The sequence below is a fragment of the Condylura cristata genome, unplaced genomic scaffold (assembly GCF_000260355.1).
Source record: "Condylura cristata isolate star-nosed mole 26May11 unplaced genomic scaffold, ConCri1.0 scaffold00008, whole genome shotgun sequence".
In the NCBI taxonomy this organism is placed as follows: domain Eukaryota; kingdom Metazoa; phylum Chordata; class Mammalia; order Eulipotyphla; family Talpidae; genus Condylura; species Condylura cristata.
This window is the reverse complement of record NW_004567109.1, coordinates 62,586,781-62,600,084: the sequence shown is the minus strand read 5'-3', so window position 1 is coordinate 62,600,084 and position 13,304 is coordinate 62,586,781. Positions and strand designations below refer to the sequence as shown.

The 13,304-nt window shown below is 36.3% G+C and overlaps 1 protein-coding gene across 2 annotated transcripts in view; it reads left to right on the top strand.

Annotated features, from left to right (window-relative positions):
- Positions 1 to 13,304, top strand: part of UIMC1 (ubiquitin interaction motif containing 1) — a 117,283-nt gene that overhangs the window by 30,655 nt on the left and 73,324 nt on the right. For both annotated transcript variants that reach the window (XM_004679254.2, XM_012722750.1), the window contains exons 4-6: positions 6,676 to 6,800; positions 7,504 to 7,609; positions 7,918 to 8,642. In XM_004679254.2, the coding sequence (XP_004679311.1) occupies positions 6,676 to 6,800; positions 7,504 to 7,609; positions 7,918 to 8,642 (956 nt within the window). The remainder of the gene's footprint in view (positions 1 to 6,675; positions 6,801 to 7,503; positions 7,610 to 7,917; positions 8,643 to 13,304) is intronic.

The following is a 13,304-nucleotide window of genomic DNA, read 5'->3' as shown; positions in this document are numbered from 1 at the left end:
TAGAACTTCCAATGTTATATTGAAGAGCAGTGGTGATAGTGGACACCCTTGTCTTGTTCCTGATCTCAAAGGAAAGGCTTTCAGCTTTTCTCCGTTGAGGATAATATTGGCTGTGGGTTTATCATATATGGCTTTTATCGTGTTGAGGTATATTCCTTTTATTCTGAGGATTTCAAGGGCTTTAAGCATAAATGGGTGTTGAACTTTGTTAAAAACCTTCTCGACATCTATTGATATGATTATGTGGTTTTTATTCTTTTGTCAGTTGATGTGATGGATTACATTAATTGATTTTCTGATGTTGAATCATCCTTGTGCTCCTGGGATAAAGCCCACTTGGTCGTAGTGCATTATTCTTCTAATGCATTGTTGGATTCTGTTAGCTAAGATTTTGTTGAGGTTTTTGCATCGGTATTCATTAGGGAGATTGCTCTGAAGTTTCTTTTTTTGTGTTTTCTTTGTGTGGTTTTGGTATTAGTGTGATGTTGGCTTCATAGAACGTTTGTGGTAGTTTTCCTTTTTCAGTTTTTTGGATGAGTTTGTGTAGAATAGGCACTAGTTGTTTTCTGAATGTTGGGTATAGTTCATTTGTAAATCCATCTGGTCCTGGACTTTTATTTTTGGGGAGGGTTTTGATTACTTCTTCTATTTCCTTGCTTGTAATTGGCCTTGCTTATAATTGTTTAGTTCTATTTATTCTTTATCTAGCTCTGGGTGGTTGTAGATTGTAGGAATTTGTCCATTCCTGTTAAATTGTCCAATTTGTTTGCATATAGTTGCTCATAGTATTCTCTGATACTCTTTTGATTTCTGCTGGGTCTGTTGTGATTTCTCCTCTTTCGTTTATGATTCTTTTTATTTGTGCTTTCTCTTGTTTTTTTTCTGTGTGAGCCTGGCTAGTGGTCCGTCTATCTTGTTTATTTTTTCAAAGAACCAACTTTTGGTTTCATTGATTTTTTTGGACTGTTTTCCTAACTTCCCTTTCATTTATTTCTGATTTGACTTTTATTATTTCTTGTCTTCTGCTGACTTTTAAAATCTTACTTTTAGTTAGTGTTACTGTGGTATATATTTTTTTCATCTATTTACTTTTAATGCTTACTTTGTATTTCAAGCAGGGTGTGATAGTCCTAGCCTGTGTCTCCATCTAGGAACATTTTTGCCCTGTGCTTTCCATTTCTTGTGGATCCATGAAAAGCCATATTGATTTTTTAGTCTAGTCAGCTTTTTTTTTTATAAGTTTATTTTTGCATCATTTTGTACATTTTTTTTTTCCATCTCAATTGTAATCCCCGTGGGTTTCCCACTAGCCAGCTTTTTATATGTTAGGACAAATAACAACTTCCAGGTTTGTTAAATATAGAACCAGAAGTTCATTGTGTCATTCCCATTTATGTTTTTGTATATGGTAACACTGCACATGTCTTCATGATTAGCATTTTGATAGCAACTTAGGTGTCTCTTGAGTTAACTTGACAGGTAACTTAAGCCATTGCCTAGTTTTAGGTATTTAAGTTAGTGCTGGTGTTGGCATCTTTTGTATATGGCACTTTTATTGTTTTTGGTGATTGCCTGGAATAAATTCCCAGAAGTGATACCACACTGTTTGAGAAGCTTCATCTATCCATAAGAATTATGATATAGTATGTTAATACTTTCAAAACTGTTACATAAATTCGCACTGTAACTGGCAATATGTAGGTAAATCAACTTGATCACAATTGCAGAATTGTATGAGAAGAAAGTTCTAAGGAAGAGATTTTGGGCAGGAAAATAATTTACCTTGTTTATTTGTGGGTTTTTTTTTTTTTTTTTTGGTTATATGATATACTCTCTTTCAACCATTTTATATACCCACAAATTATGTAGTTTCTCCGATGTGTCCTATGGAGTTTTGTGTTCTGGATTGTTAACAGTCTGTTTGCACATCTCAGTGTGAGACCAACCTGAGTATTGGGAGACATTATTCTTCATAAATTATGATCAGTATGATCAGTTTCACACAAGCTGTGTACTAATCTGTTTAGGTCAGCAGAATAATCTGATAAAATGTGTCAGTTTCGTTAGAGTTTATTTTTTTTTTTAAAGATTTATTTTGGGCCCTCCCTGGTGGCGCAGCGGGTTGAAGCGCATCACAGAGAAGCTTAAGCCACTTCTGCATGAGTTCGATCCCCGCCTGCCCCAGAGGAGATCCACATGGCGAGCAGTGGGACCCGCCCACTGCTCCCCTCAGCAGTGTACTTTGTCGATCTGCCTGTTCTGTACCCCACTCTGTCTTTGGTGAATCCTCTCACCCTCCGCATGACTGGCCTGTACCACCCCAGTTCTGTACGAATAAATAAATAAATCTTTAAAAAAAATGATTTATTTTATTTATGTATACAGAACTGGAGTACAGGACAGAGATGATATAGGGGTGGTGAGAGGATTCACCAGAGGCAGAGTGGGGAATAGAACAGGCAGATCCACGAAGTACACTGCTGAGGGGAGCAGGAGATGGGTAGGAGAGGTCTGCTGCGCCATATGGATCACTTCAGGGGCAGAGGATTGAACCCACCCACACTGAAGTGGCTGGGGCTAGCTTGCAGTGCTGAGTTTTAATCCATTGTGCCACCAGGGAGAGCCTAGTTGGAGTTTCTAAGGTTAATACTTGACATTTTTCCTTAATGTTCTCAGGTAGGATTCAGTTTGTTTTTCCATTTCTTCTAATGGTTGAGTTCTCACATGATGGAAAGGTCAGGTAAAGTGTTGTTTTCAGCAGTGAGTCTTAGGTCATGTTATATAAAAAAGGGATAACTAGTGAATAAAAATGTCCTTTTTACTCTCTGATTGTGTTAAAGTAAATGTGTTATGGTCAAGTTATGTGACTGTATTGCTGGTTGTGAAATGTACATAAAATGGCTGTGTTAGGTAATAATCTATATGAAAGTTTTGAATTTCCTCGAATAATGCATGGTTAACAATAAATAATTGATTTATTAATAAATAGTAGTAATTAACAGTTATTGGGCCCTTGTCTGCCAAGATCTATACTGTTTCACACATATTAAATTATTTAATCTTCATAAAAGTCTTAAATATTTTGTGAACTACATATTATGAACTAAAACAAGTCATTATAAAAACATGATATTTACATGAGATTTCTTAAAGTCAAGCTCTATGTATGGAGGGATATGGGAAGAGAACAGTACCAGTATTCGGTTACAGAGGATAAATAAGGCACAAATAAAGAGGCAAAATGAAAATTTAAACCCAGGCTGTCTGGCTCAGGTGTCTTCTTCCTTATACTAGAGAGTAGAATTACGCTGTGCTCCTCGTTAAGGTTCTTGCTTCAGTGGTGGGGCAAGAGAGTATAATCTGGAGAATACTTCAGTTAATATAGCAAAATTTCATCTCCCCAGAACATTTGGGAAATAGAATAATTTAAGAAGCAGAGTATTACAAAGAACTCAGAATATCTCTTTTGCATTACATGGTTTTTGGCCCTCTTACATTGAACATAGAGTATGTGATCAACCTTTCTTGATGATTAACAACTTCATCAGGAATGTCAATCTTTCATTTTAGCAATTCTAGTTGTATGTTTTAACTGATGACTAATGATCTTTTCATGTGCATATTGGTTGTTCTGATAATTTCTTTTGTGAAGTATCTGTTCAGATTTCTTGCTCATTAGTTTAAACATTAGATGGTTTGTTCTCTTACTGTTGAATTTTGGATACATGTCTTCTGTTGATTATTTGTATTGGCTGTATGTTTCCCCATTTGTGACTTATTTTTTAAATTTCTTAACAGTATGTCCTAAAGAAAATTTTGAACTTTTGATAAATTTCTATTTTATTCTTGTATTTTTTTATTATAGGTTTTTTTTTTTTTTTTTGAGAATAGGCAGCTAAAGCTATATTATCAGTAATTGGGTTGAGGTAGAGCTAGTAAATTATATAATCAAATTCAGGTATTAACTTGTACTTTATTCTTTGTATCATAAGTTACAAAGTAAAATTTCAGGGCCCTCTCTGGTGGCACAAAGGATTAAAGCACAGCACTACAAAGCTTGCCACTTCAGCATGAATTCTATCCCCAGCGAGGGAGGTGACCCACATGGTGCTGTAGGCCTCTCCTGTCTCACTTGCTACTCCCCTCAGCAATGTACTTTATCAGTCTGCCTGTTCTGCTCCTCACTCTGTCTCTGGTGAATCCTTTTATCCCCTGCATCTCTGATCTGTACCCCAGTTCTGTATGCATAAATAAATTTTAAAAAATAGTAAAATTTCCTGGATATTTATTTATAATGTTTGTAAGTGGCACACAAAATGTTCAGTTTCACAGTGAGTATATAATAATCATTTTAAGTGCAATTTTTTCCTCTTTTTAAGCTAAGTGCAATAATAATTTAATATAGTAAGCTAAACACACACACATAACCTGGATATCCTAAATTATAAAAGTGGTTTCCATTGCCACATATGGTGTTAGTCAAGTACAGATTTCCACAATGAAAAGTACTAACAAATGTAAACACTAACCCAAATGCTTACCTTGCCATCAGCTTTTCAAGTGGTGCTATTCCTGCTAAGGAAAGCATTTATTTCTAGAAGTCCTGATCTGAAATGGAAAAATGAGTTGTTCTAAAACTTGACAAATGGTATGTTGTAAATCCAAAAGGTTTTATTTTTTTATTTTAAAAGATTTATTTATATATATATACAAGAACTGGGATACAGGCCAGAGATTTGGGGGTGAGAGCATTCACCAGAGACATCGTAGGCAGATTGAATTATACTGAGAGGAGCAGTGGTGGGTGAGGAGAGGTCTTTCTGACCATATGGGTCACCTCCCTGGTCAGGGATCAAACTTGTGTTGCAGTGGCTGCTGCTAGCTTCATAATGCTGTGCTATGACTACCTTTGTGCCACCTGGGAGGGCCCCCAAAGGGCTTTATATAAAAACAAAAACTTCCAACTTGGAAGCATTCATATGAAACTTTGTTATTTGAAAAAAGGAATTAAGACATTGCTCTAGGAGACTCATCATTGTATTCTTAAAAGAAACACAGATAGAACAACGAACAAAAATAGGCAAGAACGCTACCTTAACAGAAACAGTGTTCACCTCTCTGAACAATCTAAAAACTAACCTTAGATTACATGCATCACATGCTTAGCTATCATAAAGTCAAGGATGCCATTTAGATTTCACATATTAAAGAATTATAGTATAGCCTGCAATGGCACAAGTATACCTAGTATATTAATATTACTCTACTGTTTTAAGTTGTCAAGTCAGAAATAACTGCAGTTTACAAGTTGCTTTAATTTAATGTGTGGTCATTAAAACCATATGAGTAGTTTTAAGCTTCCCTCATCTTACACTTTTCGAGCCCATTTTCAATTCTTCATTTATAGTAAGCTTATCTTACCCTAGTGTCCTAATAATGATATCTTATTTTTTTTACGTTATCTGGAGTTATTTAATAATTTTTAAAAGGGAAACTTCTGTTTATTAGTTTGATTATCTTATAGTATAACTTGTATTGGAAGAATAGGACAAAAGCTTGATTCTCTATCCTTTTATTTAACAGTTTTCAAAATAATTGATTCACTAATATTTTCCAACAGTGATCAGTTAGCTTTACGTGTGTGTGTGTCTGTGTGTCAGTATGAATTCAGAGATTTAAACACTTCTGATTTTTAAAAAAGTTTTATTTATTCGTGCATACAAGAACTGGGGTGTAGGCCAGAGGTATGGGGGTGAGAGGATTAATCAGAGACAGAGTGGGGCAGGGGACAGGTGTATCTACTGACATACACTGCTGAGGGGAGCAGCACTGACATAGGAGTATAACTGCTGCTGAGAGTCAGCCCCCTGCCCAGAGATTTAACTCAGGCCACAATGTTTGGTGTTAGCTTGGTGGTGCTGAGACTTTAACCCCTGCACTATCAGGGAGGCCCCACTTTTGATTTGTTTTAATTCACCACATTCATTATCCTTACTGATACTCCAGTAGTTTCACTTTTGGTTAGTGAGACTTTTTTAAAGTTGGCTCTTAACTTATTTTGATATGATCCTTTTGGTGTCTGATAGTATTTTTTCTCACAGATAAGACAGATATTCCGGCTCATCTTTTATGTGTTATGTGCCAGACTTGGTATCAGCCATTTCTCAAAACACCACAATTACTATTAGTGGAAATGGTATTTGGGGACCACATTTTGGCAACTAGGGATGTTCTTTTTCATGGGGTAAATCAGAGGATCATGTAGCATAAAATTCTTGTTGAAATTTGAGCATAAAGCAGGATTGTGATTATATAGCAAAAAGTCTTGGAGTAGGAATCATTTCCTCTTATTTAACTGTATCTACTGGTGACAAAAAAAAAAAAACTTCTATGTGTTTAAAGATACAGCAGTGAACAAAATAGGCAAGAACGCTGACTTTATGACAGCTTACAGTCTGATAAATCCAGGATTCTTGGTATAACTACTGCTAAAAAGTTTGGCCAACAGGTCTTACTTTTGGGGGCTTTCCTCATTTATAAGGTTACAAAATCGTACATAGACAGTTATGCAGTTGTCTGTAGAGTCTTCAGCTGAAAAGTTTATTAATTCTGTTTTTGTCCCTGTGCTTACTCAGTGTTTGTGGTATCCCTCTCCTTTTCTCTATTCTCTTACAGAGATGACAGAAGAAGAACAGTTTGCTCTGGCTCTCAAAATGAGTGAGCAGGAAGCCAGGGAAGTCAATAGCCAAGAAGAAGAAGAAGAGGAGCTTTTGAGGAAAGCCATTGCAGAAAGCTTGAATGTAAATACGCAATGTTGAAAAAGTTTGTGAGGCTCAATCACCAATACTCTTTTACTTCTGCAGTGTTAGAAGCTAGCTATGGTAGTTCCTGAGATTTTCAACTAACAAGTATTTCCCTTAACAATTTTTAAAGTCTGTGTTGATTTGTTGGTGTGCTCAATTTGAAATGTCTTGTTAATTCTATATAAGAGAATTTTCTTCCACCACACAGATTAAAAGTCCATGACTTAAAAGAATGAAATATAGTAATTGGCAGCTTCTAAAAAATGGTACCAAATTCTAGGAAATCAAAATGAGTAAGATACGGTGCTTACCTCCCCTGTTTTGTGGGGAGAGCAAAAAGAATGCAAGTCATTGGTGGGTTATGGAGAAAAAGCATGGGAAGTTTAAAAAATGGTGACTCAAATATGTGTAATTGAAATTACTTTAAATGTGAAGAATATTTGCTCAGGACTGGCTGGTCCTGAGTCTGCCTTTATACCATTTACTTTTCTGTATTAGGAAAAGGCTTAATATAGTGATCTCATCTAGTACTTTGCACATAGAAGGCATGCTATACATTTTGTGAAATTCATTTGAATTGAGCATCTACGCTTTGGAGAGGAGAATCTCTTAGGGACAGTGCCCCTCCCCCCCTTTTCTGTCCTTCCTGTGAAGCTATTTGAATAATAAACCTGGTCTGGTATGGAATCACTTGTTTCAGAGTTGCCGGCCTTCTGATGCTTCAGCTACCAGATCTCGACCTCTGGCCACTGGATCATCTTCACAGTCCCACCAAGAGAAAACCACAGACTCTGGGACCACTGAAGGCATGTCTCCCTGTTCCAACTCCTTCCACTCGTCAAGTAGAATCTTATTACAGGGATTTCATGCTGAGAGTAGATGTATGGAGCAATTCCAAATCCCTTTGGTATTAAAGATGTTAAATCAGAAAGTAGTTGAGATCTTACCAAAATGCAGCATATTTTTATCTCCAAGAGAGAAAACAATATATGGTTAAACCCAAAGAAGAGCCTTTTTTTAACCTCATTATGTAATTCTTGGTAAGTGATTACTTACCAAGCCCTTTTAATAAAAAAGTTTGTCCTTAGCCTTACTTTTTCTCAAATACTTACAGGCATATGGCAGCTGGTACCTCCATCACTGTTTAAAGGCTCACATATCAGTCAGGGAAACGAGGCTGAGGAAAGAGAGGAGCCTTGGGACCACACTGAAAACAATGAAGAGGAGCCGGTCTCTGGCAGCTCAGGAAGCTGTGACCAGTCAAGCCAGCCAGTGTTTGAGAATGAGAACGTTAAATGTTTTGACAGATGTACTGGCCACTGGGCTGAGAACACACAGTGTGGGAAGCCACAGGAAAGTACTGGGAGGGGTCTTGCTTTTCACAAAGTTGGGGACACATCTAGGCATGGTCTGCCTACCCCAGCAGATTCCAAAAGTCTCCAGGACATTGGGGCCACTGTGCACTACTTCTGGGGTATTCCATTCTGCCCTTCTGGAGTAGATCCTAACCAGTATACCAAAGTCATTCTCTGCCAGTTGGAGGTTTACCAAAAGAGTCTGAAAATGGCCCAGAGGCAGCTCTTAAAAAAAAAAGGGTTTGGGGAACCAGTGTTACCTAGACCTCCTTCTCTGATCCAGAATGAATGTGGCCAAGGAGATCAGGCTAGTGAAAAAAATGAAGGCAACTCAGAAGATATGGGAGATGAAGACAAAAAGGAGAGGCAGGAGTCTAGGGCATCTGTCTGGCATTCAAAAACCAAGGATTTCCAAGAAAGCCCAGTTAAAAGCTTGAAAGAGAAACTTTTGTTGGAGGAAGAACCAACAACCAGTCATGGTCAGGTAAGGGTCAGTGATGACTGTGTTTAAGGATGATTTATTCACAGATTAAACAAGGATATTTAGCTATTTGTTGTTTTTGTGGTCTTTTTTAATAAAATTAAGTCATCTGTGTAAGTTATTGTTTTTTTGCTCCACTTAATTTATCTTATATGCTTGAAAACATTATCTGTCAATATGAAATATACCACATTTTATTAAATTTGTTTTTTATTTTTAAGAAGTTAATGTATTGAATAAGTAAGAATGTTAATTTGTCTCAAACTTTAAAAAGATAGAAGTAAATAAAGTAAATTTGTTTCCTATCTCCATTCCCAGCCAACCTCCCTGGAGTCAGCCTTTAGTACTAGTTTTTAGGGTATCCTTCCAAGGTATTTTATGCAGTACAAGCAAATGGGTGTACATATTCTTTATTCATCTTCTTTACACAAATAATAGTGTACTCTATATGTTATTTTGTATATTGCTTTTTTCATTTACTATTTCTCTGAGATCATCCCAGAACAGCACATGAAGAATTTATTTTTAATATACCATGAACGAATAAGTTTACTTTATATAGGGCCCTATTGTTGGATTCAAGTTGTTTCTAGTATTTTCTGTTATAAACACTACTGCAGTAGTGTCTAGTACAGAGGATGTTTTTTCCATATGGGAGATATTTGTACAATAAATTGTTGTCGATTTAACTGGTGGCTGTGTGCCCCTTGTTAGCTATTGACATATTGCGTTCCATAGACATGTATATTTACACTGCCTGCCAGCTTCCTTACAGTCATATTGGTACAGTAGTACCAGGACTTCCTGGTCTTTCTCAATCTGAGAGATGAAAAATACTATCTCAATGTAATCTTAATTTATATATTTTATTATGTATGTAGTTGAGACTGTTTGCATTTATCTTGTTATTTTAGATTTCATGGGCATTTTTACTTTTGACCATCTTTTTTTTAAAGATTTATTTATTCGTACAGAACTGGGGTACAGGTCAGAGATGCGGAGGGTGAGAGGATTCACCAGAGACAGAGTGGGGTACAGAACAGGCAGATCGACGAAGTACACTGCTGAGGGGAGCAGCTGCCAGGCCAGGAGAGGTCTCCGCGGGCAGGCGGAAATTGAACTCATGCGGAAGTGGTTTAAGCTTCTTTGTGCTGTGCTTCAACCCGCTGCGATACCAGGGAGGGCCCACTGACCATCTTTTTCTTAGTAGTTTGTTAGGTACTCTTTGTATTTTTTTTTTTTAACTCTTTGTATATTAAGGGAAATTTTTGTGATATTAAGTACAGATAGTTTTCCAGTTTATTTTTTTTATCCAATATAATGTTACATTTATGTCCTGTTGAGGACATTTAGTTTGCTCCTTCTGCATTTCTAAATCATATTATAGGTGAAAGCTTATTTTGTTTTTTTCCTCTGAATGTTATAATAGCAATTACACAGTTAAAAACTCTTGATAAACTATCATTCTAAAGAGAATTTTATTTTATGACTAGTATGTATTTTATTGTATTTCAGTTCTTGGTTTTGTTTTGCTAATATCCTGTTTGTTTCTCTTATGTTAAAGCTTCAAAAAGTGCTACTTGTGAGAAATTTCATAGCATGGTATAGGGAATATGAATTTAGAATTTCAATTCTAAATTTTGACATTTGTGTTTTAATAATTATGGGCTTTTGGCAAGTCACTTAAACTCTCTAAATCTCAGTTCATATAACTATAAAATGAGAATAGCATTTTATGTGAATTATGTGAAATGCCTAGTTTAATGTTTAGGAGATTACAGATACTCAATAAATGGTAGTTCTCTCTAAGGGACCAGAATGTCATTCATTGAGGGTATCTGAGGGAATATTTCTTCCCTAGCAGCCTTCATCCACATTTGGAACAATTGCCATATAGGAAGAAAAAGCAGTTTTCTTAACAGTTCATCTTGTGACTGGCCTCTTTTTATTTATTTTTTAAAAATGCATTTATTACATCACCCTTCATTTTTGTACAATGAATGATTTCCCTTTGAAATTCTGACCACCAATTCGCCCGTGCACCATCACTGTAATCCCTTGTGCTCTTCTAACTCTGTCTTGATCCTTTTCCCTCCTCCTCCACTGAATGTCTCTGATTTATAGTTGCCTGATGATTTTGAATCTTACTTTACTGTAGTTGCTTTTTTATTCCTGAGTCCTTATTTGGTTCCTCTACATTCCTCCTATAAGTGAGACCATTTTGAAATTTTCTTTTTTCTTTCTGGCTTATTTCACTCAGCATAATCCCTTCCAGCTCCATCCATGTTACTTCGAAGGACATGAGTTTATTCTTTTTGATTGCTAAGTAATATTCCATATGTAAATATACTTTTGAAAATTTCATAGCATGGTATAGGGAACATGAATTTAGAATTTAAATTCTAAATTTTGACTTGATTTAGTTGGGTTGCTTCCGTTGCTTACCTGTTGTAAATTGTGCTGCAGTAAACACAGGGATGCAGGTATCCTTTACTAATGTTTTTGTGTACTTTGAGTAAATTCCTAAGAGTGGAATTGATGGATCATATGGAGGTTCAATTTTTAGCAGATGGAAGAGCCTCCACATAGCTTTCCATAGTGGTTGGACCGGTTTGCATTCCCACCAGCAGTATAGGAGAGTTGCTTTTTTGCCACATCCTCACTGACCTCTTTTTAAAGGAAAGTTAGTATGTTTATGATAAATATTTTATTTGTTCTTTGCAATTTAGAAATAATTTTCCTTAAAAGTATAAATTCCATAGAGTGAACATTTAATGATTTACTGTAAATCAAATTATTAGCTTAAAAATCCCAGAGGCCAGAGTTCTAGAGCAGAGATGTATGTCAAGTTCTGAGGTTTGAAAGCAGTGCTTTTTTTATATATGATTTAGGATAGTAGGTTCGTATTCCTCAGATGTGTGTCACCATACCACACCTGCCACCAAGGTACTCATAGTGAAAGCAGTGCCTTTACAATAGTATGGAAAGTGGTCAAACTTAGTCTTTCTACTTATTAAATTATTAAAGTTGTGTGACTTCATTAACAGGCCACCAAATTATATTATTAACTGATACTACTTGACTAAAACAAACCAAACTTACACTAACTTAATTAAAAAGAGGGCTTTATCATAAAAATACAGAATGCATTATAAATTCTAAAATAAAATGGTAACCAAGCCTGGAGGTTAACTAGGTCTAGAAAACCACCTGTGATTCTTCATCTTGCTATTTCCTGTCTGCTTCTTTTTCTTCCTGCATACTGGCCTTTGCTTTTCTTTTTCACACAGCAGGTAGAAGATACTGATCCTATTTTCCCAAACCTGAATGCAGGTTACAGAAGATTTACTCTCTCCCAATTCCAATGTCTAATATCTTTTTTCTTTTTTAAGATTTATTTATGCATGGAGAACTGGGGTACAGACCAGAGGTGCAGAGGGTGAGAGGATTCACCAGAGACAAGAGTGGGGAGCAGAACAGGCAGATCAACGAAGTACACTGCTGAGGGGGGCAGTGGGCGGGTTAGGAGAGGTCTGCCGCGCCATGTGGATCACCTGTGGGGCGAGGATCGAACTCATGCTGAAGTGGCTTTAGCTTCTTTAGTGCTGTGCTTTAACCCACTGCGTCATCAGGGAGGGCCCTCTATTTTTTCTTTTTTTTAAGATTTATTTATTTATGCATACAGAACTGGGGTACAGGTCAGAGGCACAAGGTCTCAGGTGAGAGGATTCACCAGAGACAGAGTGGGGAGCAAAACGGGCAGATCGACGAAGTAACCTCCTGAGGAGAGCAGTGGGTGAGATAGGAGAGGTCTGCAATGTTGTGTGGGTCAGCTACTTGCCCAGGGATGGAACTGGCAGTGAATTGGCTGTGGCCAGCTTTGCAGTGCTGCCCTTTAACCTGTTGCAACACCAGGGAGGGCTCTCCAATGTCTAATTTCTAGGAGAGGATTTATGTATGACCCATTTGAGCTTAGGAGCTCTCACCAGCCCAGTTGACTGTGACCTGAAAAGTGGTCTAAATGGAAAAAGTGGTACTAATAGTTGTGAACCCACTGCTCTAATGCAATGGGGAGGAATAATGGGTAGCCTCAGTAAAAGGAAACAAGGCAGGCAACTTAGTATCCAAAGTAGTCATTAACTTTAATTTTGGAAATCATGTAGATCTTTTGAAAAGTACTGAAAAGTTTAAAATATAAAGCTGAACTCATCCATAATTGTATCATTCAGATCTATTCACATTTTTACCAGTATTTGCTTCTCATATGACTTAGATCATCATATTATTTAAATATTTAAGTTAGCATTATGTAAATGTTTTCTTATGGTTTCAGAATTATTTATAGATTGTATTTTTTAATGACTACACGGTAATCTAGTTTATGAATTTATCATATTTTAACCATTCTTATTGCTGAATATTTTTGTTGTGATAAACATTTTTCAAAATAAAACTTATCTGTATTTAAAATTAATATCCTTAGGGATAGAAATCCAGAAAAATGCTGGGGTAAAGAATTATGAACATTAAAGAAATACTACATTTTCTGTTTACTGCCAAATTGTTTTTCAGAAAGGTTGCTCAATTAAAAAAAATTTTTAGTGCTTATCTTATGAATTTTTATTTGTTTTTGCATATAAGGACTGGGGTATAGACCAGAGGTTG